General features: G+C 54.0%; 1 protein-coding gene across 6 annotated transcripts; it reads left to right on the top strand.

The window, feature by feature from the left end:
• The first annotated feature begins 4,731 nt into the window (after positions 1 to 4,731).
• On the top strand, positions 4,732 to 21,728 carry Celf3 (CUGBP Elav-like family member 3). Of its 6 annotated transcripts, none has more exons than XM_045138081.1 (14): positions 4,732 to 4,784; positions 5,598 to 5,703; positions 6,961 to 7,043; positions 13,066 to 13,114; positions 13,925 to 14,053; positions 14,147 to 14,226; positions 15,824 to 15,967; positions 16,149 to 16,290; positions 16,480 to 16,629; positions 17,149 to 17,214; positions 17,518 to 17,679; positions 17,904 to 18,047; positions 19,197 to 19,333; positions 20,878 to 21,725. In XM_045138081.1, exons 4-13 carry the CDS (start codon positions 13,066 to 13,068, stop codon positions 19,322 to 19,324), a joined length of 1,194 nt encoding a protein of 397 aa, XP_044994016.1. In that variant the 5' UTR covers positions 4,732 to 4,784; positions 5,598 to 5,703; positions 6,961 to 7,043; the 3' UTR covers positions 19,325 to 19,333; positions 20,878 to 21,725. The 6 variants fall into 6 exon arrangements, with proteins under 6 accessions (XP_044994016.1, XP_044994015.1, XP_012806317.2 ...); XM_045138080.1 differs by having other exon boundaries at positions 5,565 to 5,703; XM_012950863.2 differs by lacking the exon at positions 4,732 to 4,784 and having other exon boundaries at positions 4,884 to 5,703; positions 17,521 to 17,679; positions 20,878 to 21,728.
• Positions 21,729 to 24,501: the final 2,773 nt, after the last annotated feature.

Below are 24,501 nucleotides of genomic sequence, written 5' to 3'. Positions count from 1 at the left end.
TCTCTAACCTTTGCTTCCCGAGTATCGAAATTAAAGGCATGTGCCGCTACACCAGGCTATTTTTTCCCCTCTCAATTTTATTGTTTTCCATGATTATAAAAAATAACCCATGGTAATACCCTCCCTCTCCCCCACTTTTCCCCTTTGAAATTCCATTCTCCATCATTTCCCCTCCCCAACTTAATCAGTCTGTCTTTTATTTTGATGTCATGATCTTTTCCTCCTCTTGTGATGGTCTTGTGTAGGTAGTGTCAGGCACTGTGAGGTCATGGGTATCCAGGCCATTTTGTGTCTGGAGGGACACGTTGTAAGGAGTCCTACCCTTCCTTTGGCTCTTACATTCTTTCCGCCACCTCTTCCACATTAGACCCTGAGCCTTGGAAGTTGTGTTCAAGATGTTACTCAGTACTCCAGTCACTTCTTTCCAGCACTATGATAGTCCTAAGGTCACTGCCATCTGAAAAGAGAAGATTTTCTACCCAAAGTGAGAGTAGCCTTGATATAAAGGTATGGATATTAAGAGAAGTGCTTACTGGGCAGTTTGATAAGCAGAGTATAAACATTTATCCAGACATCGGCAGATGCTACACCCTTAGGGCTCATGACTAGCCCTGTTTTAAGTTTTCAGTATCAGGGATGTATTTCCCCCCCATGGAGTGGGCCTCCAGTCCAATTAGAGGGCAGTTGGTTTCCACCATGATAGATGTGCCACTATTGCACCCATTGGCTCATTTGGCCTGGCTGGCCAATTATAAGGCATGCAGTGTCCACTGTTGAGTATCTTCACTGGTGGTATCTCTTTCTCTCATTGAACTGCATGCAGAATGGCTTCTTTCAGCTTTCTGTCAGCTGGTCTACATGGAGGAGGTTATCAGCTCAGATCCAGCAGGATTTCTCAGTGGCCTTACAGCCCAAGTATGTGGAGTCTTCAGCAATAGGGTCTTACCATCTATTCCTGATGGGAAACCAAGGCTGGCTTTTAAAAAAAATATTTATTTATTGTTTTAGTTATTTATTTATTTGAGAGAGAGAGAGAAAGAGGCAGATAGAGAGAGAGAATGGATGTGCCAGGACCTCCAGCCACTGCAAACGAACTCCAGAAGCATGTGCTACCCAGTGCAGCTGGCTAACATGGGTCCTGAGGAATCAAACCACCTGGGTCCTTTGGCTTTGCAGGCAAGTGCCTTAACCACTAAGCCATCTCCCCATCCCCCCCTATTTTTTTTTTTTTTTTTTTTGTTATTCCAGGTAGGGTCTTGCTCTACCCAGGCTGACCTGGAATTCACTATGTAGTTGCAGAGTGGCCTCAAACCCATGGCAATCCTCCTACTTCTATCTTCTAAATGCTGAGATTAAAAGCGTGCATCACTATATCTGGCTTCTATTATTTTTTTAAGTTTTATTAATTTTACACCTACTTGGGGATTTTTTTTTCCCGAGATAAGGTCTTGTTCTAGTCTAAGCTGACCTGGAATTCACTCCAGCCCCCCTCCCCACTTTATTTTCTTGAGAGATTGAGTCTCTCACTGAACCTGGAGCTGCCGTTTCGTTTTTGGCTTTTCGAGGTAGGATCTCACTCTAGCCCAGGCTGACGTGGAATTCAGTATGTAGTCTCAGGGTGGCCTCGAACTCATGGCGATCCTCCTACCTCTGCTTCCGGAGCGCTGGGATTAAAGGTGTGCGCCACCATGCCTGGCTTCGTTTCTTTAAAAATATTTTATTTATTTATTTATTTGACAGAGAGAAATGGGGAGGGAGGGAGAGAGAATGAATGGGTATGCCAGGACCTCCAGCCACTGAAAACGAACTCCAGATGCATGCACCCCCTTGTGCATCTGGCTAACATGGGTCCTGGGGAATCGAACCTGGGTCCTTTGGCTTTGCAGGCCAACACCTTAACTTCTAAGCCATCCCTCCAGCCCTGGAGCTGCCATTTTGGCTCAGACTGGCTGGCTACAGAGTTCCAGCCAATTCTCCTGTCTGTGCTTCTCTTAACACTGGGATTACAGGCATGTGGACCACGCCAGACATTTCCTCCTAGGGAGAAGGTCCCAGGATAGAGCTCTCAGTCGTGGGGCTCCCCTCCGTCTTTACTTTACAGGGCTCTCCTCCCCTTGGTCTGAAAGGACAACAGCAATGTACCACAGTCAGGAAGCCAGGGCAGTCTGGTAAGAGTTCTCCTCTCCCCTAAACCCTGCCCCTGCTCCCAAACCAACACTGCCATTTGGGGACCACAAGCTAAGCAAAGGATTGGCGATGTTTTGCTGTCTGCAGCTGTCTCCCCAATTAATGATGGGGAGGAGGAGTGAGAGGCGTTCATTGAAATTCATTTTTGTGAATGTTTAATATTTCAATTAATATGATTAGGCCCAAGCCTGAAGGAGCAGTAGGGCGACAGATCTGCTGAGAAGACACGGAATAATGAGATCAGCCAGCCCAGCCCTGGGGTCTTCCCTTCTCTGCGCTGGCAGAGTAGGATCTGTTTAGCATCTCCGGAAACACAGAGATCCGATTAGAAGACAGGGCAGCCGGGGAGTGGAAAGTTACTGCGGAGAGAGGTGTGTTTGCACTTCCTGGTTCCCTGGCACCGCTGCCACATCTGGCCACTCACTCCCCCATCCCATCCTAGGGAACACCACCAGGAGGACCTCGGGAACATCCACGATGAAGCGTCTCAAGTCTGCACACACACACACACACACACACACACACACACACACACACACGGGCCCGAGCGTGACTGGAGGCTGAGGAAGGATGGCAGTGGTCAACAGGGGACAAGGCAGTGGGAAGCGGCATTGTGTCTCACTCAGTGCTCGGTGGACACCGAAGGAGAGGAAAGACCAGGCTCACCACGGCCTCCCTCCATGGCTGTGAGAATGTTGGGCATGGGACTTAATGGAGGAGTCGGCAGTCACAGGGACCAGCAGAAATCTCGGCGGGGCCTTTTCTTCCCCCTACCTCCCCCCCCAGCTGTATGGCCTTAGGCAAGTTATTTAATCACTCCATGTGCCTTGCTTCCTTCATCTCTATTTGGAGATGATGGCAGAATCCACATCGCGCGGGGGAGGGGCGGGGTGTTAAGGGTTTTTTAATGAGTGGGAAAGTATAGCACACTTGGAACCATGCCTAGGACAGGGTAGGTGCTCCGTAAAGACCTTGCTGTTACTTCCCTCCCAGTGACAGCAGCTTAGGAGTGGAGGCCTTGGGGATGCAGCTGGGAATTTCAGGGTCTCTGGCACCACTGTGGAGACATCAGCCCCACCCAGGACTCAGGGTGTCTTACAGAAACTGCTTGCTGTCCGTGGAAGCCAGGAGTGGTGGCATGAGCCTTTAATCCCAGAGGCAGAGGTAGGAGGATCCCCGTGAGTTCAGGGCCACCCTGAGACTACATAGACAGCCTGAGCTAGAGCGAGAACCTACCTCGAAAAACAAAAAGAAAGAAAGAAAGTAAACGGAGTTCCAGGTCAGCCTGGGCTAGAACTAGACCCTACCTCAACAAAATAATGATCATAATAATAATAAATCATAGAAAACCCTTGGCCATCACTAGGCCTGACTTCAGCAGCTGGCCTCTGCACTGGGTACAGGGTACTCAAGATCCCTCCAGATCATGGGGCCTACAGGTCATGCCTAGACGTCTAATTATTTTGGGGAGCACTGCGTCTGTGTTTCCTGGCTTCTCCGCTACCTGATTCAGTGGGGAGCCAGTTCCACCCAAGGCGCCCCACTGAAGGAAGCAGTCATCGGGCTGCTTGGCCACAAAGCAGAGCTGGGCGGCTGTGTTTCTTCGCACCAAAGCAATCATGAGGATCTCACTAGTCACAGGCTCTCTGCATGAAGTGTCCGTTGAGCACCTACTAAGCCTAAGCAAGACTGGGTGCCAGTGAACAGCAGGACGCGACGTAAATGGTGTTCCTGGTCTTCAAGGATCTTCCGAGCAAGGGAGCGAGCGACAACTCCTCCGCCTCCCGCACGCTGCTGCCCCCCCTGCCCAGCACTTATACACACAAACCCCCTGGAGGGAAGGAAGGGGGCGTCGACAAACGCCACTATGCTGTCGGTTTTTTTTTTTTTTTTCTTGCTTGCTTCCTTTTCTGGAAACAGATTGAACTCTCTTGCTACACTCAACTCAATGTACCGTCCCCTTCTCTACTTCCCTTTTCTTTCTTTTTTTTTTTTTTTTGTCATTCTTGGATTCCTCTCTACTCTCCCTTCCAACACCCCCCCCAAGACACTATGACCTGTTTCCTTCCCAATTTACACCTCCCTGGTTCTCCCTCAACCTTCCTAGCTTCTCTTTCTCGTTTTCTTTCCCTGGCTCCTCACTCTCGGGGCTCCCCGAATGCCAGGCTCCCCCTCTCCTCCCCGCCCCCCCCAGCTCCCAGCTCCCCGGGTCTTCTCTTCCAGCACCGGGGACAGCTCCAGCCCCCCGGAACAATGGACCCCACCTTAGGGCTCCTCTATAAATTCTCCATCTCAGTGCCTTGCCCAACTCCTGATTGGGGAGTAGGATGGGGGGAAGGGCTGTTATCAACAGGCCCGGCTTGCTCTTCTGGGGTTGAGAAGGGAGTCGGGGAGGATGGAGACAGAAAGAGGGCGTGGCTCTTGCCCGGGTTGTGCGTCCCTCTCCAGGGTAGAGAATTTGTCTTCCACCCCTGAGACTGACATCACTGATGTCAGGGGAAAGGAGGTGGGAGTGGGGAGGGGGGTGTGGAGGGAGGAAGGGGGGGCAGGTTTTTGTTGAGGAGAGCGCGGCCGGAGAGCAGAGCTCCGGGACCCAGGTGACCGGCAAAGCAGGCAGCCCCAGCGGCGGCGTGAACAGCCGGCTGCAGCCCGGGCCGGGGGGACGGGGTGGGGGTGGGAGGGGGGGGCTGCAAGGGAGGACCCGAAGGGAGGCAGGGCAAGAGGGAACCCCCCCACCCCCGCGGAACCCTGCCGCCATCAGAGAGCAAGCACCTGGCCTCAGGGATCTTCGGACCCAGCAGAAAGCTCTTCCGTAGGGGAGGTGTCTTCCCTGGGGTAGCCAAGGAGAGAGCCACCTGCTCCCCCCTCCACACCCCATGACGCTGCTGGCAACCAGATCGGGTCCCTAACCCTCCCCATCACCCTCCCACCGGTCCTTACCACCCCCCCCCCCCACCACAACCACCACCTTCGCTGGCATCTCCACCCTGCTCCCAGCCCTCTGAGCTCCAGTGATCTTGCTACCTCCAGAGCCCTCCAGGGTTCGGCTGCCCTGAGCCCCACCCCCCCCATCCTGGGATGTTTGCCAGATCTCTGGTAGGACGATCATTTGTTTGCGCTATGCCCCCTGGTGGCTTGACAGCGTCTGCCTAGACCCTTGACCCCCAACCCTCAACTCCCAAGGCCTCCTTTGTGTGAGGAGTCGCTCCTCTGCTCAGCAGTGTGGTAGGGGGCTAAAAGGAAAGCCGACCCCACCCCCCCGCTGGGCCCCACCACCTGCCTGCTGGTTGGGCAGCTCCCCCTGGCCTTTGGGCCTCTCTCCCTACTCCCCTCCCTCACCCTCAACCGGCCCCTCTTCCTGGGCCGCCCCAATGAAGGAGCCGGATGCCATCAAGCTGTTTGTGGGGCAGATCCCGAAGCACCTGGAGGAAAGGGACCTGAAGCCCATCTTCGAGCAGTTTGGTCGGATCTTCGAGCTGACTGTCATCAAAGACAAGTACACCGGGCTGCACAAGGGTGAGGGGTCAAGCCAGGCTGCAGAGGTGGTAGTGACTGGGCTGCAAGCCGAGAGGAGGGAAGAAAGCTGGGCTGGATGGCTGGAAAGGGTTGCTGCGGAAGCCGACTGGAGGCTAGGTGGGCTGGAGACTGTAGGTGGAGAAGCTTGGAAGAGTAACCAGGGAACTTCAGGATGGAGGACCAAAGGACCTCCTTTGAGTGAAGAGTTGCAAAAAGGGGTGCAGAGATGTGGATTCCAGAGATGAAGGAGGTGTTGATGTCATTGGGTGAACTCCAGAAAGGTCAGAGGGACAAGTTTGAGTGTGTGTGTGTGTGTGTGTGTGTGTGTGCACGCGCGCGCGAGCGTTTGGCAAGACTAAGCCTCAGATAACACTGGGATGGATCAGGACACGGGTCACGTGCTCAACCAAGAGCCTGGGGATAGTTGAGGCAGAGCATGGCAGAAATAAAGAGAGAGATGAGAAGTGAGACACAGAGGATGGAAAGTGAAGGGCTGGGAAGTGGGGAGGACTTAGAAAGTTGAGGGCTGAGGGTGCCCCACGGGCCCCCCCCTCAAGGGCTGTGCTGCCCAGCCCGGCTGGTGCACAGGTCAATACTTGGAGAGCTGCGGGCCCTGGTGATGGGGCCACCTTGCCTCTGGGCCACCCCAGGGCCCAGAGAAGAGCACTTCTAGCTCAGTGCTTTTCCCCTTCGTTCTCTCTGCATTTTGTGCACCCGCCTCCTGTGGAGTCTGAGGGACACAAGGAAATAGGGGAAGTGGGAGAGGAGAGGGTGGTGGTAGAGGGAGGAAGAGGTGAAGGAGAAAGGGAAGAGAAGAAGCAGAGCAAGAGGCCCCTGGTGATGTGGTGCACGCCTTTAATCCCAGCACTAGAGAGGCTGAGATAGGAGGATCGATCGCTGTGAGTTCAAGGCCAGCCGGAGATTATATAGTAAATTCCAGGTCAGCCTGGGCTAAAGCGAGAGACCCTACCTTGAAAAACCAAAATAAATAAATAAATAAGAACCACAAGCACATTACTGAGCTTGTTTGGTGACCACAGCCCCCCTCGTCTCTATGCCCAAGATTCTCCCTTGTCCCTCACCACACATTTAGAGCTCCAGCTCTACCCCACCGCTCCCAGGTGCCCATGAACCCAGCAGGCAGAAGGTGGCAACGGGGGAAAGGGTCCCCTGTCCTCAGTCTCATGAGGGAGCTCTTGTATGGAGGGGAGACCGGAAGCTCACCCACACCCCGTTTTCTGCCCTGTACCTCCTCAGGATGTGCCTTCCTGACATACTGTGCCCGCGATTCAGCCCTGAAGGCCCAGAGCGCCCTGCACGAACAGAAGACGCTCCCAGGGGTGAGTCTTGGGTTCTTCTGGGTGTGGGCGGGGTGTGGAGGGGGCCGAGAATAGCCTGCCTTGCAAGTGACAGGGTCCCACACCACATCCCAAAACACTGAGTGTACCTCCCTCTTCTTGTCACCACCAGGAAGTCCTCCCTTTTCCTTTTTTCTTCTTAAGATTTTATGTATTTTTTTTTGAGAGAGAGAGAGAGAGAGGGGCCACACCAGGTCTTCCAGCTACTTCAAACGAATGAACTCCAGATGCATGCGCCACCATGTACCATCTGGCTTACGTGGGTACGGGGAATTGAACCTGGGTCCTTAGGCTTCTCAGGCGAACGTCTTAACCGCTAAGCCATCTCTTCGCCCCCCCCCCTTTGCTCATTGTGGATGCCAGTGCTTTTTTTTTTTTTTTTTTTTTTTTTTGGTTTTTCGAGGTAGGGTCTCACTCTGGCCCAGGCTGACCTGGAATTCACTATGGTGTCTCAGGGTGGCCTTGAACTCATGGCGATCCAAGTGCTGGGATTAAAGGCGTGCGCCACCATGCCCGGTGCCAGTGCTTTTCTCTAGAGGCGCTTAGGGGGGAGTAAATGTGACCTTTTGGAGGGAGGCAGCTCCTCCCCCGCTCCCCAACACCGGAGCGTCTAGCTGGCCCTGAGGTGTGTAGAGAAAAGCAGGACACCTGTGTGTGTCAGAGCAGAAAGGCTCCCAGGCTCTGTTTTGTGGCTCTGGATGGCTGACATGGGGGAGGGGTGCTGCTTACCCTGAGAACAGGCAGCTGGGTGTCCTGGTCTCTCTCTCTCTCTCTCTCTCTTTCTCTCTCTCTGTCTCTCTCTTTTCCTCTCTCTCTGCTGGTTTCTGAACTTGATCAGACCTGACTTCCCGGGGGTGGTGGGGCCCAGGGAGGCAATGGGTGGTCTTCCTCCTGGCAAGGTCCTATTTCTTTGTCTCTTCTTCTTCTCTTCTTTTTTTTTTTTTTTAAATATTTTTTGTTCAATTTTTATTTATTTATTTGAGAGCGACAGACACAGAGAGAAAGACAGATAGAGGAAGAGAGAGAGAATGGGCGCGCCAGGGCTTCCAGTCTCTGCAAACGAACTCCAGACGCGTGCGCCCCCTTGTGCATCTGGCTAACGTGGGACCTGGGGAACCGAGCCTCGAACCGGGGTCCTTAGGCTTCACAGGCGAGCACTTAACCGCTAAGCCATCTCTCCAGCCCCTTCTTCTCTTCTTGGTCAGCCTCATAGATTGTCCCGAGCCCGAGCTGGCACCTGAAGGCAGATATAAAATATCTCACACAGCCAGCCGTGTAGCTCCTGGGACTGGCTGGCTGGCTTGTTTTCTCTCAGACTGTGGATCCCAGGAAGCCCTTCCCTCCTTTGCTTCAGACCTTTGCTCAGTGTTGTCAGGGTGCCGGAAGCACCTGTCCAGCTTCTACTCTTTGCACATATGTGACATGGAGAACAGTGTCGATCACCCATCTCCTGGCAGCAAACAGACAAAACTGAAGGGGCAGGCCCGGGTGTGGAGGGGGCCCTGGGAAAATTTGGTTTGCAAATTCAATGTCTTTGGAAGTGCTTCCTGGCTGCCAACCACCTACCCCAGTGAGTAAGAACAGGTACAGCCCAGAGTGGAAGACCCAGGCAGGCTGGGGTCAAGAGCGAGGCTGTGCTTAGATAAGCATGTGTGTAAGCACCTGAGAGGCCAGAGGGAATAAATGAGGGGCGCAAGCCTGATCCATACGGAGCCTCAGTTTTCCAGCTTTCCTTCCCTACTTCAAGTTTGTTTGTTTGTTTTTCAAGGTAGGGTCTCACTGACCTGGAATGTAGTCTCAGGGTGGCCTCAAAATCATGGCGATCCTCCTACCTCTGCCTCCCAAGTGCTGGGATTAAAGGCATGCGCCACCACGGCTGGCTTTTTAAAAATATTTTCTTTTTATTTATTTATTTGAGAGAGAGAGAGGGAGGCAGATAAAGAGAGAGAGAGAGGTAGAGAATGGGCACGTCAAGACCTCTAGCCACTGCAAATGAACTCTAGATGCATGCACCACCCTGTGCATCTGGCTTACATGGGTCCTGGGGAATCGAACCTGGGTCCTTTGGCTTTGCAGGCAAGCACTGCAAACACTAAGCCATCTCTCCAGCCCAAGTTTTTTTTTTTGTTTGTTTGTTTGTTTTATTGTGTTTTTTGAGGTAGGGTCTTGTTCTAGCCAAGGCTGACCTGGAATTGGCTATATAGTCTCAGAGTGACCTTGAACTCACAGGACTTCTACTTCCAGAGTGCTGGGGATTAAAGGCGTGCACCACACCTCCACCGCAGTTGAATTTTGTCCTGTTGTTCTGCATTTCAGAGTCCTAGTAGACTCCAGAGTACAGATGAGGGAAAAAGAGAATTTAACAAGTTGACCAGAATGGGGACTTGGATAAGAGATAGTCCGGGGTGGGCATAAAGGGTGGTATTGCCAGCTGGGAACATCTACCCGTGTCTACCTCTCCAACTGTCTGCACAGCTCAGGCAGAACTCTTTCTGGCGAGAGGCTCAAACTAGCTGCCGGCCTTTCCTAAAGACAGAGGCCTGGGGACATGAGGAAGGACTCCCTAATAATGATGGTCTACCCCTGCTCCAGAGTTCCCATGGTGGCCCTTAACACAGTTGACAAAACCTAGAGGAAACTGACAAAAGTTTCTAGTGGGAAATGGGGTTCTCTCCTTCCAGAGGGTACACCATATTAGTGGGCCGAGGGAGCATGCGCAGGGGAGTCAAGGGGAAAAGAAGTCTGATCAAACTGCCTGGCTCTCTTTACACACCAAACCTCTTCCCAGCTTCTTGCCTTCCCCTCCAGTTGTGTGCGTGCAAGTGTGCATTTAAAAAAAAAATTTAGTTTTATTTTATTTTTATTTATTTATTTGAGAGGGAGAGAGAGAATGGGCACGCCAGGGCCTACAGCGACTGCAAACAAATTCCAGACGCGTGTATCCCCTTGTGCATCTGGTTTACATGGGTCCTGGGGAATCAAACCTGGGTCCTTTGGCTTCGCAGGCAAGTGCTTTAACCGCTACGCCATCGCTCCAGCCCCTAGCCCTCCTTTTGCTTGTCCTTGTCACTGGAGAATCTAGAAGGCGCTGCTATACCAAGGCAATGTTTCCAGCCAGCCTATGCTTTTTGAACCTCATTTCCTCTTCTTTCCCCGAAGCGTCCCCAGGGTTAGCTCTGCTGCTGGTCCCTGGATCCCGACCTGTGAGTGGGGTGTAGCCTCCTAGCGGAGATGGCGGTAAACATGCTTCTGGCTGCCCTCATCTTCCAGCCTCCACTCTGGTCCCAACTCCCATCCTGGAGGCCTGGGCCTCTCCTGTCATCTTGCGGCAGGGAGTGCGGGCTGTGGGACACTGGGAACAAGTGTGGAGCCAGAAGTGGCAGGGCCCCAGGCCTCTGCCCTCAAGAGAGTCAGATCTTGCGGGAGAGTGAGTTCTTTCTGGAGGTGGGATCTTGGCTGTTGGTGGGAGGGAAGGGCTCAAACTGTGGTCCTGTTGGTAGAAGCAGATCAGCGGCTCCTGGCTGGCGTGTGTGTGTGTGTGTGTGTGTGTGTGTGTGTGTGTGTGTGTGTGTAAATAGCCCCTTCTTTGGGAGGCCCTGAGGGGGAGGGCTTATCACCTGGTGGGTGGTGGCTAGGGAGGAGGCCCTGGCCTGGTTTCCAGGTAAACAGGCACAGCTGGACTCAGGGGAAGGGGCAGGTGTGCCTGGCTGAGCTAACAAAGCTAAGCTTCCCACAGGAAGTGGCGGGCCAGGCTGGCACTGGGCACTTGGGGGGGGGCACCCAAAGAGTCTGAGAGAGTGGGTGGGGGGAGTTTCTGCCCATGAGGTCCACCCTGTGGTCTCTGCGCTGCGTGTCTCTGGATGAGTGCCCGCCAGCTGTGGTAGTTATTGATGTGCTATTTTGGTGCCCGGAAGCCTGTGCAGGGCGGGCATCACGTCCTCTTTCTCCCAGGTTTCCCAGCTCTGGCCAGAATCCCCCCCCCCCCGCGCCCTCCACGCCGGGGCTTGTTGGAAAAGGGTTTGGTGCCAATCCTAAGGCTCTCCCTGCGCCGTGATCCTGGTTCTGGTGGGTGGGTGGTGGTAGTTCAGAGGAGGGAGAAAAGGCTTTGCACTTATCCGTGTGTGCATGCACCAACACCCACGTGCACGCGCGCGCGCACCCTTTAAGAAGATTGAACCTCTCCGATGGGATAATCCCAGATTGGCGGGAGATAAAACGGTGTGGGAGGAGGCCGGATTGGCCAGAGGATTTCTGTGACCGGCTCGGCCCTACCAGCTGCTCATATATGCGCAGATCTGGGGGGAGGGGAGGCTGGGGCGGGAGTACCATCAGAGGTGTACTTTAGATTTGCCCCAACGCTATGAACACCTGACTGGCAATTGGGGTGTGTGTGTGTGTGTCGGTTGGGGGCGTGTGGTAATGTCTTCTGTGTTAAGTGATGCCACACAAAGTCCCCACATGCTGGAGTTGAGGGGAACCTGACTAGACATTCTCTAGTCTTTGTTTTACAGATGAAAAAAAAAAATGTTAGGTCCAGAGGGAAGAAGTGACTTAGCCAGGGTCACACAGCTCCTGAGGTGGATGGCTCCTTCAGCTTACTCTCGGTGCAGTGCCTATCCTTGAGGGCACCTTTAGTCTTCCTCTCTGAATGTAAATGGTCCTTTTACATGTTTTTGGACACTGGAACTAAGACTGCCCCCACCATCGGATGAGTGGAGGGAGTAGGTATGGCCCCCAAGCAAGGTCTTCAAAACAGAACATTAAAAAAAAAAAATCAGGCAGGCATGGTGGTGCCTTTAATCCCAGCACTAGAGAGGCAGAGGTAGGAGGGTCGTGAGTTCGGGGCCACCCTGAGATTACTTAGTGGATTCCAGGCCAATCTGGGCTAGAGCAAGACCCTACGTCGAAAAACCAAAAAAAAAAAAAAAAAAAAGCCCACACCTCAGAGCTGAATGCCAGCCCTTTTACTTCCTTTCCAATTACTATGATACTGTTCACGCTGGTTCATAAAATCAACCTGTGGGAGTAATTCCCAAGTGCCCTCCTCACAAAACAAGTCGTGGAGGATGGAACTAGGAAGCTGTCCCTTCCCACTGAAGGCTGAACAAAGGGTGACACCATGGTGGTCCGGGAGAGCTCTGGAGGGCTTCTGATGCTGTCCAGACACCAAGGATTGGCCCCCGCCTTGCTCGCTGGGCACACCTCCCTCCAGGACCAGGAAGCTTTCCTGGGCCCCTCCCCCACCTCTCAGCTTTCACCAAATCCTCCACCCCCAGCAAACACCCCCCACACACACCCCTTTCCCACCCCCTCCCCTCACTCCTTCTCGGAGAGTGTGGAGCAGCAGAAGTGATGACGTCACCATGGTCGCCAGGGCGACGGGGACGGATAAATCAGGCTGAGTGGGCGGTTGCCATGGTGCGCATTCTCCCGTTGCCACGGAGACTGGGCATCTGCTCCCTTTGTGCTGCCCGAGTGCCTTCCTCCTGGGGTCAAGGGGTCTAGGGGAGCAGAGAGATAGCGAGAGGCAGATATACCTCCAGTGGTCACAAGGAAGTCTGGGCCTCTGTGTGTGTGTGGGGGGGGGGAGGCTCTTCCTAATTCTAGAGCCTCTTGGGGACTTCTCCATGAGGTAGCCTCTGTTGCTTCTACTTTGCAGAGTGGAGGCAGCTCTGGGTGAATGGTTCCTTCCTTGGGCTGAGTCCCGTAGGCAAGTCCCCTTCTTCCCCAGAGGAGAGCAGCATCTCTCCCTGGCCTGGGCATCTCAAACCCAACCCGAACCTGGAGCTGCGTTCCATGAGCGTCTTCCTCCACATTCCCTCTCTCCACTGCCTCTAAGCCCCTCAGGTCCTCATCTTCCACACGATGGGCCGTGTGCCATCAGAAACCTCCAGGGCTGGGGCAGCTTTGCCTCAGCCTGGGGCTTGCTTTCTCCCCTCGGCCTGAGGAGACCCGTGGGTGTTCCGAGGAGGCCCTGGCAGCTGCCTTCTTTTCTCTCCTTCAGATGAACAGACCGATCCAAGTCAAGCCAGCCGACAGCGAGAGTCGAGGAGGTAGGCTCTGCACCCCGAGATTCCCTCCTTTTCCTCCCGTCCTCAGGCCCCGAGGCTCGAGAGGAACCAAGTTTCTTGAGGAGTTAAATTTGATAAATCCCAGAGTTCTCTGTTAAGACTGGGGCTAGGCGGGAGCCAGTGTGGGTGTAAGGGGTAAAGCCACCAACCGTAGCCAGCTGAAATGCAGCCGCATGCATACACTGTATGAAACTCAACTCCAGGCCCCGTCCACCAACCCCTGACAATCCAGATCACTGGTTCTCAGGGCAGGGAAAAGAGTGTCAAGAGGGCTGGAGAGATGGCTCAGCAGTTACAGTGCTGGCCTGTGAAGCCTAAGGACCCCAGTACCCACAATTCCCTAGTACTCATGACTCCCCAGTGACCACATAAAGCCAGATGCACAAGGCAGCGCATGCATCCGGAGTTCCTTTGCAGTGGCTACAGACCCCTGGAGTACCCATTCTTTCCCTCTCAAATAAATAACATATTTAAAAAAAAAAAAAGTGTTGGGCTGCATGAATGGCTTAGTAGTTAAGGCGTTTGTTTGCAAAGCCAAAGAACCCAGGTTCAATTCCCCAGGACCCACATTAGACAGATGCACAAGGGGGCGCACGTGTGTGGAGTTCCTTTGCAGTGGCTAGAGGCCCTGGCGCGCCCACTCTCCCTCTCGCTCTTTCTCTGTCAAATAAGTAAATAAATAAAAATAAAATATTTAAAAAAATAGTATTAGGAGAAATGGGGGGAGTAGAAGGTGGAAGGGGCAAGCAGGAGACCCTGAGCATATCCCTCCTCCTATCACCTAACCCCCAGAAGACCGGAAGCTCTTTGTGGGGATGCTAGGGAAGCAGCAGACAGATGAAGACGTCCGCAAGATGTTCGAACCGTTTGGAACCATAGATGAGTGCACTGTGCTCCGGGGGCCAGACGGCACCAGCAAAGGTAGCCAGCCCAAATGCCCCTGTCCCCCCTCAGGGCCCCCTCGTGGGGGGCCCTCATGGTGGGCACTCACCCTTTCCTCCTCCACCTCTCTAGGTTGCGCCTTTGTGAAGTTCCAGACCCACGCTGAGGCCCAAGCAGCCATCAACACCCTTCACAGCAGCCGGACTCTGCCGGTGAGCCCCGATCCCCTCCATCCACCCGCTCCTCTCCTCCCCACTGGCCCCTGAACTAGGCTCTGGCACGGAGGGAGGGGCAGTTCACTCACGATAAGATTTTTAATTTGTTATTTTTTTATGGGTTTGGTTTTTCGAGGCAGGGTCTCACTCTAGCTCAGGCTGACCTGGAATGCACTATGGAGTCTCAGGGTGGCCTCGAACTCTCCGCGATCCTCTTACCTCTGCCTCCCCTGTGCTGGGATTAAAGGCGTGCCCCCCACGCCCTGCTAGGATAGCATTTTTAGTTTATTTAAAAGAAATATTCTTTTTTTTTTCCCCCGAGGTAAGGTCTCACTGTAGCCCAGATTGACCTGGAATTCACTCTAGTCTGAGGGTATCCTCGAACTCGGGCGATTCTTGTACCCCTGCCTCCCAGGTGCTGGGATTAAAGGCGTGCGCCACCACGCCCAGTAAGAATATTTCTTTTGGTGGGGCGTTCTTTGCGCCCCATGCCCCTGCCTCATTTGCTGGGTTTTCAGGTCCTGTTGCTTAGAGAGACCCCTTGATATTCCCCCCTCCACACACATGATCTTTGATTCTGCTCCTCCTCAATGTGAGCTTCCGGTCAGCCGAGTGGACTCTGGGAGTTCTCTTGAACCCAACCAGCAGCAAAAGGGGGTGCACTTCCAAGACAGCCTGAGGTTCTCTAGCCCGGGGCGGGGAGGGGGCAGGCGTAGAGCAGGAAGGGGGCGCAGCGCCGCCCTGAGCTGGGCGAGTCCAGGATTCGGCGACCCTCTCTGCGCGTGCTGCACTCGGGTGCGGAGCTGCCTGCACTGTGCGCAGAGAGGACAGGGGGCGGAGGCGGAAGTCCTGTTAGAGAGGTGGGGCGGCTCCGAGACAAGATCGACCGCTGGTGGGCTGGAGAGATGGCTTAGCGGTTAAGGCGCTTGCCTGCGAAGCCTAAGGACCCAGGTTCCATTCCCCAGTGCCCCCCCCCCATTAGCCAGATGCACAAGGTGGCGCATGCATGGCATGCATCTAGAATTCATTTGCAGTGGCCAATGGCCCTGGCGTGCCCATTCTCTCTCTTCTTTGGTTTTTTGAGGTAGGGTCTCGCTCTAGCTCAGGCTGACCTGGAATTCACTGTGTAGTCTCAGGGTGATGTCCTCGAACTCACGGCGATCCTCCTACCTTCGCCTCCCGAGTGCTGGGATTAAAGGTGTGCGCCACCCCGCCTAGCCTCCTTTCTCTCTACCTGCCTCTTCCCCACTCCTAAATAAATAAATAAAAGACAGATAGGTAGGTAGGTAGGTAGATTAACATTTGCCGAGGCTGATCCACAAAGTAGATTTCTAGCTCCCAGTCCTCCCAGAGCAGCTTCTTCCCTTTCCAGACTTTTCCGTTTTCCAGCGCATGCCTTCGCAATCCTCAGTTCGCTCCAGCCCTTTTGCCCACTTAGTCCAGGTAGAGTTGGGGTTAGAATCTCCCCATTTGACACGGACCAAAGAGGCTGGGGCCGTGATGGATGGTAGACCCAGGGCCAGGTGCCGAGGACCGCCCCCCCCACCTTTCGCTGCCGCTGGCTGCTGCTGACCTCACGTGGGCCCATGCCCAGGGTGCCTCATCCAGCCTGGTGGTGAAGTTTGCTGACACGGAGAAGGAGCGAGGTCTCCGCCGGATGCAACAGGTGGCCACCCAGTTGGGCATGTTCAGCCCCGTCGCCCTCCAGTTCGGAGCCTACAGCGCCTACACCCAGGCCGTAAGCGTGACCCCGCCCCCCCCCACATACACATACACACTCCTGGGCCCGACTCATCCTCATCCTCACCGCCCTGCCTCCCTGTGTTCTGCCCCGCCCCACCCCCAACACTGGTTTGGAGGGAACAGACCTGGGGGGCTGGGGCCTGGCCCCATTTTCCTCCTCTCCCGACCCCCCCCAGCTGATGCAGCAGCAGGCGGCCCTGGTAGCGGCTCACAGTGCCTACCTCAGCCCCATGGCCACCATGGCCGCCGTGCAGATGCACCACATGGCCGCCATCAATGCCAACGGCCTCATCGCCACCCCTATCACCCCATCCTCAGGTAAGGGCTGTGTCAGGCAGGGTGGGTGGGGAACTAGAAGCATGATGATGGCGCGTGTGGTCGGGCGGGGGGAGGTTGGGGGGCTCAGTGGTCTGCTTGCTCCCTCCCCTCTGCCCTCAGACCGGCTGACGCGTCTCTCTGCTCTGTTGGCCCACTTCTCCACGTGCTCCTGTCGTTTTCTCCTCCCAGGAACCAGCACTCCTCCTGCCATCGCTGCCACGCCCGTCTCTGCCATTCCCGCTGCCCTGGGCGTCAATGGCTACAGCCCGGTGCCCACCCAGCCCACTGGGCAGCCTGCCCCTGATGCTCTGTATCCCAACGGGGTTCATCCTTACCCAGGTGGGGCTCTTTGCTTGCACACCGTACCCCAGCAACTATCCCAGCCATCACTCTGATTGAAGGCAGCTGTGACACACACACACACACACACACACACACACACACACACACACCTTCCTTCTCCAGCCCCTGGGTTCAAGGTGTTTTCTTCTTTCTCGTTTTGGTTTCCCAAGGTAGGGTCTCTCACTCTAGCCCAGGCTGACCTGGAATTCACTATGTAGTCTCAGGGTGGCCTCGAACTCACGGTGATTGATCCTCCTCCCTCTGCAGAGGTGGTTCCTGTTCTTGGCTAAGGCAACCGAGGCTTAGAGAGGTGAAGCGACTTGTCCAAGGTGGCAAGACAGTCCCACACTCACCTCCCCGGGGCCCAGGCTCTTTCCCCTCTGCCCACTGCCGCGGGCATTTCCCTTCCTCACCTCCACCCCAACCCAGATAAGGCTCTGTCTGCTGAGAGGGGTGCTGGGGGGGCTCCGGCTGAGTCTCCGATCAGCTCCTCACAGTCCGTGGTGCTCTCTCCAGCCCAGAGCCCCGCAGCCCCGGTGGACCCCCTCCAGCAGGCCTATGCGGGGATGCAGCACTACACAGGTAAAGCACCTCAGCCAGGCTCTTGCCCAGATGGGATATGGATGGCAGACGAGAAAAAAAGAGGCACCCAAAGCACATTTGAGCTCCTGGGCTCCACCAGCCACTCCCTCCTGACAAGCTGTGCCTGTGAGGTTGGCAGCCAGCGTGCCCAGGGGTCGGTGTAAGGCAGCTCCTTCCCTGACGACCTTCCAGCCCTGTAGATTCCATAGGCCTGGGCTAGGAAGGGTCGTGGACAGGGCTGGCCAGTAGTATGGTGGTAGCCATCAGGGGTGCCCCATTAACTCTCTCTCCTCCCCACCTCAGCAGCCTATCCTGCAGCCTACAGCCTGGTTGCCCCTGCGTTCCCTCAGCCTCCAGCCCTGGTGGCCCAGCAGCCACCGCCACCACCTCAGCAGCAGCAGCAGCAGCAACAGCAGCAGCAGCAGCAGCAGCAGCAGCAGCAACAACAGCAGCAGCAACGAGAAGGTGCCAGCCCGGGGCTGGGTCCTGCGAATCTCTCGGGCTAGGAGTGCTCTTGCGGGCTCAGGCACTGATTGATGGCCCTTGTGCTCAGCTCAGCTCTAGAGCCAAGTGTGGAGAGGGAAGCAGAATGGGGGGGGGGTCCTGGCTCACAACGGGGTCCTCCCAGGGAGCCTCTGCTGCCTGCTCCCAGTCACTGAGCTCTTCCTTGCGTCTCTGCTGCCCCCCAGGCCCTGACGGCTGCAACATCTTCATCTACCACCTGCCCCAGGAGTTCACGGACTCCGAGATCCTCCAGATGTTTGTCCCCTTTGGCCACGTCATCTCAGCCAAAGTCTTTGTTGACCGGGCCACCAATCAGAGCAAATGTTTTGGTAAGAATGTGAGATCATGTGCTTTTTTTTTTTTTTTCTTTCGAGGTAGGGTCTCACTCTAACCCAGGCTGACCTGGAATTCACTTTGTAGTCTCAGGGTGGCCTCGAACTCATGTTGATCCTCCTACATCTATCCCTGGAGTGCTGGGATTAAAGGCGCACGCCATGACACTCGGCTGGACACTTTTTTTTTTTTTTAATTTAATGCAAATTCCAAATTCGGACCAAGTCTCATACACTGATACATTTACAGTTGCAGTTAGTTAACTCAGTACTTGATACCTTTGAATGTCCAAGGCCATAAAAGGACTGTCTTTGACATACTCATCATCCCAGAAAGCTGCCACCCAGGCCTCCCTCTTCCTTCAGAAACCCAAGGCTTCGTCTTCTGGGGGACCAGCCTTGCAGCTGGAGGGGGATCTCAGAGGGGGACACACATGCTTCTTGCTGTTTCCGTGTCCAGTACCACAACACACGAGCACTCACCGGGTGAGGTGGCGCAGTCCCACTGTGAGTTCGAGGTACCCTGACACCACATAGTGAATTTCAGGTCAGCCTGGGCTAGAGTGTAGAGCAAGATCCTACCTCAAAAACAAAAAGGGCTGGAGAGATGTTTAGCAGTTAAGGTGCTTGCTTGCAAAGCCAAAGGACCTAGGTTCAATTCCCCAGGATCCATGTAAGCCAGATGTACAAGGTGGCGCATGAGTCTGGAGTTTCTTTGCCGCGGCTGGAGGCCCTGGCGCCGCCCATTCTCTCTCTATCTGCCTCTTTCTCTCTCTTTCTGTTTCTCTCTCAAATAAATAAATAAAATATATTAAACACAACAACAACAAAGCCCTGGGTCTAGAAGGGATAGTTTTCAAAAAGACAGGTAAGGTCAGAGCTCTCCAGGCTGAGGAAGAGGGGCCACCTTGCCAAAACATGTTGGAAAGCAGATCTCAGCTTGTGGCATGGCTGGCTGGACTGGATTCACTCATTAAATTCATTAGTCAACAAATTCTTTCTGGATGCCTATTATGCGCCAGGCAGTTTTCTAGGGATTAGAGGCATTTCGGAAGATGTAGTGTAGTGCTGGGAAACCAAATCACAGGCCCTGGCCCCGAGACAGGAGAGCAGCCAGCCCTGGGCCTCATCTCCCTCTCCCCTCAGGCTTTGTGAGTTTCGACAATCCAGCCAGTGCCCAGGCTGCCATCCAGGCCATGAATGGTTTCCAGATTGGCATGAAACGCCTCAAAGTCCAGCTAAAACGGCCTAAGGATGCCAACCGGCCCTACTGAGGGCTCCAGGTGGGTGCTGCTCCTGAAACTGGGCCCTCCTTCCTAGGTGCCACACACTGCAGTAGGGCCCTCAAGCCAACCACCCACACTTCTTCCACAACCCTTAAGGGGTGCCCACTCCCATCCTATCCCTGATACTGGGCATGAGAAGCTAGGATCTGGGGAGGCTCACTCAACTGTTTATTCAGTCATTATGTCTCTCTCTCTCCTTCTCTCTGTGCACACACACACACACACACACACACACACACACACACATAAAGCCACCCCAGAAAGAGCTGTGTCCACTCTCAGATCTTCCACACAATCAGGTCTTGTCTGTCTGGTCAGTGTCCATTGTCTGTGTGTCCTTCTTTTTCTGGTTTTCCTTTGGGCTGGATGGAATTGGTAGAGAAGGATTTGGGGAACCAGGATTTGAGTACCAAAGTACTTGGCTCTTGGGAGCCTCTGTTCTCCTGAGCAGCAGACACATCGGTTTCTGGTCACCTGGGCTTCAAGTGATCTCCTTACCTAGCAGTGGACTCTGGGGCAGGACAGCACGGCCAGCCTGGGGTGCCCAGGTCGTAGGCCTCCCAGGAGTTGCCTTGGCTTAGGTGGAGGAGGTTGGAGCGTTGCACTGCTTGTGAATTGTACGTGTTAGGTCCCCTCCACGCCAGCGCAGGCCGCCATCAGGGCCACGGATTGGTGTGCCTTGGTTAGTTTTGAGTTGTTTAATCTCCTTTGGACCAAACCCTTGAAAAATCACAACCCGAGAACAATACCCACATTTTCTGTTTCTCCCCTTTCCCCCCCAATCCTGGCTGCTTAACTCCCCCCCACCCTGGGGGCCCCCCCAAGCCCAGGGCCCGTGTCCATTGTCGGCTGAAGCCCCCATGCCCGGACCCTTGTAAGTTGCATGGAACGAGCGTGTTGTCTTTGGAGCCGATTGTTTGTTATTTGGGGAGGGGCCGTGGAGGGAAGCGCCCCTCCCGGCCCAGGGTCGGGGCCGGGGGCAGCTCGCGGGATGTGCTTGGTCAACAGTGGTTGGTGACTGTGGTCCTGTGTTCTGTGAACTCCTCTCTTGCTTTCTTTGTTCCTTTCCAAAAAGAAATGAGAGCGCTGCCCAGGGGCTGGGGGCCGCCTCATCCCAGGAGACTCCATCCCTAAGCCCTTCCCAGGTTACCCCGGCCTGTGCGGATACTCCCTAACCAGGGGTCTGTCTCACCCATAGCCCCTCTTCTCCTTCCTTCTCCCACGTACCTCTGCCTGCCTGTCTCATTTCTTTGCCTCCCCCCACCCCCCAGGTCTTCGATTCTTATTTTCTAGTCTCTAATTTTGACTCTCTCCTTCCTAAAAGCTTTTTGTTTCTGTACCGTGTTCAACCCCCCCACACCCCTTTTTCCTATGTCCTCAATCCCTGCCTTATGTTCTCACTGCTGGAAGGGACCAGATGGTTCCACTGGGAGTAGGCCTTTCAGATGACGGGCCTTCTCTTAGCAGCCCCCTCCCCTTCCCAGAGCCTGTGACTGGCAGCGGCTGACTTCCCTGGACTTCACTCATCTCTCCCTTTGCAGGTCTGGAGGTAGCCGAGGAGGGACGCTTCATACCTTCTTCCACGACTGGCTGCGGCCCTCCTCTCTGCACATCTGCCCTGAGCCTTGATTTGGGCTCCGGGGGCCCAAGCTGCTTGGTGGCCCGTGGGGACACAGGAACTGGCCCACTCCCACTCCGCCCAGCCTCTCTGAAGGGCCAGTGGCTTTGCTTCCCTGGCTCCACGAGCCTGTTTCCTCCCAGGTGCCCTTTTGGCCTTTGTGAGGGAGCAAGGAAAAGGCTCGAAGATTCTGGAGCATTTGCCTTCTGCTAGGGCTGCTGACATGGGCTGTGTGTGCCCGTGATGCCCACCTGCCTCCCCCACCTGTGGGCCTGTTCTAGCCGTGCAGGCCCAGGAGGCCAGTGGGGCCTCCCTCTCTTCCGGGCTCCCCTTTACCCCAGCCTCTTCCCCGCAGTAGGAGCTTCTCAGAAGCTGGTTCCCACCTTCCCCTCCAACCCTCAGCTAGAGGTAGGGTATCCCTGAATCCCGGGCTCCCAGCCCTAAAACTCACTGCCTCCCCCAAGAGCCCCCTCCAAGGAGGGTGTGGGGGGAGCCCCGAGGGCTGCCTCTCTGCCAGTCAGTCACAGAGACCTTCCTTTCACGAGGAAAAGACCTTTCCCTGAACCCCTAAAAATGTTTACAGTCTCTGCTGGCCCCTCTGTGTAAATACAGCCACCCGGGCCTTGTCCAGCCTGCCCGGACGCTGCCATCTCTCTTTCTGGGAGTTTAGACAATGTTGCCCTTGGATTTTTTCTCTCACTCTCTTGATTTCTCCCTTTGCTTTTTTTGTGGGGGGATATAATTGGGTATTTGGGAAGAGGGGAGTGGGGAGGGCTAAAGGGATTTATTACTTGGTCATTTTCTTTTAGGAAGAGGTTTTAGGGAAAAGAAAATGGGGTGGGGGTGGGAGCGGTAAAGGGGGAGACGGGGGAGTCAGTTTCAGACAGTTCTTTAAGCTTATTTATTTATTGCGTTTTGCTTTTAAAGAGTTGGTCTTTTCTGTCTAAATAAAGAAAAAAGTTTAAAAGCATCAAGTAAGAGTCTTGGAAGGTCGAGGGTGGGCTGTCCACACTGGGGAAGGGGAGGGAGGAATAGAGAATGAGGTTTGGGAGACAGAACCGCTGGGGTAGGTGGCTGCAGCGTCACACTCTTCTGCTCATTTCTAAAATGTTCTGGAGGACTGGACACAGAATAAAGAATTGGTGAACCACCGGGTGAGGTGGTGCACGCCTTTAATCCCGGCACTCGGGAGGCAGAGGTGGGAGGATTGCCTCGAGTTCAAGGCCACCCTGAGACTCCATAGTGAATTCCAGGTCAGCCTGAGTAGCACATGCCTTTAATCCCAGCATGTGGTGGGGCAGAGGCAGGAGGATCTATGTGAGTTCGAGGCCAACATGGACTAGAGTATTACCCTGCCTCAAAACAAAACAAAACAAAAAAAATTCTGGATCTCCATATTTTACAAAAAAATTTTCATTTATTTATTGGAGAGAGAGAGAGGGGCAAATAGAGAGAATGGGTGTGTCAGGGCCTCCAGCCACTGCAAAGGAACTCCAGATGCATGCGCCACCTGTGCATCTGGCTTACATGGGTCCTGGGGAATCGAACCAAGGTCCTTTGGCTTTGTAGGCAAGTGCCTTAACTTCTAAGCCATCCCTTAAACCCTTTTCTTTCTTTCTTTCTTTCTTTCTTTCTTTCTTTCTTTCTTTCTTTCTTTCTTTCTTTTTTTTTTGCTTTTTTGAGGCAGGGTTTCACTCTAGTCCAGGTTGACCTATCTCAGGGTGACCTTTAACTAAGGGCAGTCTTCCTACCTCTGCCTTCTGAGTGCTGGGATTAAAAGTGTGTGCCACCTCACTTGCCTGGACCTCCATTTTTATTTTTATTTATTTATTTAGTTTGTTTGTTTTCTGAGGTAGGGTTTCACTCTAGTCCAGGCTGACCTGGAATTTACTATGTAGTGTCAGGGTGGTCTTGAACTCATGGTGATCTTTCTAACTCTGCCTCCCAAGTGCTGGGATTAAAAGTGTGCCCCTCCATGCCCTACTGGACCTCCATTTGTTAAAAAAATTTTATTTATTTGGTAAAGGCAGAGGCAGAGAGAAAGAATGGACACGCCAGGGCCTCCAGCCACTGCAAGCAAACTCTACACCCGTGCGCCCCCTTGTGCATCTTACGTGGGTCCTAGGGAATCAAACTGGGGTCCTTAGGCTTTGTAGGCAAACACCTTAACTGCTAAGCCATTTCCTCATCCCCTGGACCTCCGTTTTTATATGTACACCAGTGGGGCCACTGAGAGCTATCACCATCCATCATCCATCCGTGGTTCTGTGTGGGACTCTGTCTGAAGCATTTCCTCATTTACAACCACATGGGGCCAGGACAGCAGAAGGTGAAGCTCTGAAGGGGAACTTACTCAACTGGAGTCACAGAGCCAGTCAGAGAAGGCCTTGGAAGTGGAATGCAGCTTGTTCAACTTGAGCCACACTGCTTCTGCCGCCTCGGTTCTGACCTGAGGCAGAGGGCTGCGGCAGGGACGCCCATTGAAGGTCACTTCATTTCTACATATACATACGTGTGTGTGTGTATAAAAGTTTATTTTTTAAAAAATATTTATTTGAGCCAGGCGTGGTGGTATATCCCTTTAATCCCAGCACTCGGGAGGCAGAGGTAGGAGGATTGCCATGAGTTTGAGGCCACCCTGAGCCACACAGTGAATTACAGGTCAGCCTGGACTAGAGTGAGACCCTACCTCAAAAAACAAAACAAAACATATATGTATATGAAAGAGGCAGATAGAGCAAGAATGGGCACGTCAGAGTCTCCAGCCACCGCAAACGAACTCCAGACGCATGAGTCCCCTTGTGCATCTGGCTGACATGGGTCCTGTAGAATCGAACCTGGGTCTTTAGGCTTCTCAGGCAAATGCCTTAACCACTAAGCCATTTCCCTAGCCATTATTATTATTATTATTTTATTATTATTTATTATTATTATTTGAGAGCATGAAAGAGGCGGGGGAGGGAGGAGAATGGCTGTGCCAGGGCCTCTAGCCACTGCAAACGAACTCCAGATGCGTGCGCCACCTTGTGCATCTGATCGATGTGGGTCCTGGGGAATTGAACTGGATCCTTTGGCTTTGCAGGCAAATGCCTTAACCACTAAGTCATCTCTTCAGCCCTGGTAAATTCATTTCTTACCTTCTTCCCTGTGAACTGCTCAGGGGCTGGGCTGCTGAGGACCACAAAGGGGTAATTCCCCTTTGGTGCCCACCTGCTGTTCACATGAACATGCTCCTGTCCACTTATGATCAGCCTCAGGCCAGGGCGCGTGAGTGAAAGCGTGACCATAGGCTAGGACGTAGCTAAGTGGAAACACTTGCCAAGCATACATATAGCAGCAGCCCCTATGGATGCCCAGCCACACTCACAAAGTAACAGAGAGGGGCAAAAAGAAAACATATGCTGGGCGTGGTGGCACACGCCTTTAATCCCAGCACTTGGGAGGCAGAAGTAGGAGGATCGCCATGAGTTTGAGGCCACCCTGAGACTCCATAGTGAATTCCAGGTCAGCCTGGGCTAGAGCAAGACCCTACCTCAGGGGAAAAAAA

The sequence above is a fragment of the Jaculus jaculus genome, chromosome 19, assembly GCF_020740685.1.
Source record: "Jaculus jaculus isolate mJacJac1 chromosome 19, mJacJac1.mat.Y.cur, whole genome shotgun sequence".
NCBI lineage: Eukaryota > Metazoa > Chordata > Mammalia > Rodentia > Dipodidae > Jaculus > Jaculus jaculus.
This window is presented reverse-complemented; position numbering and strand designations above follow the sequence as displayed.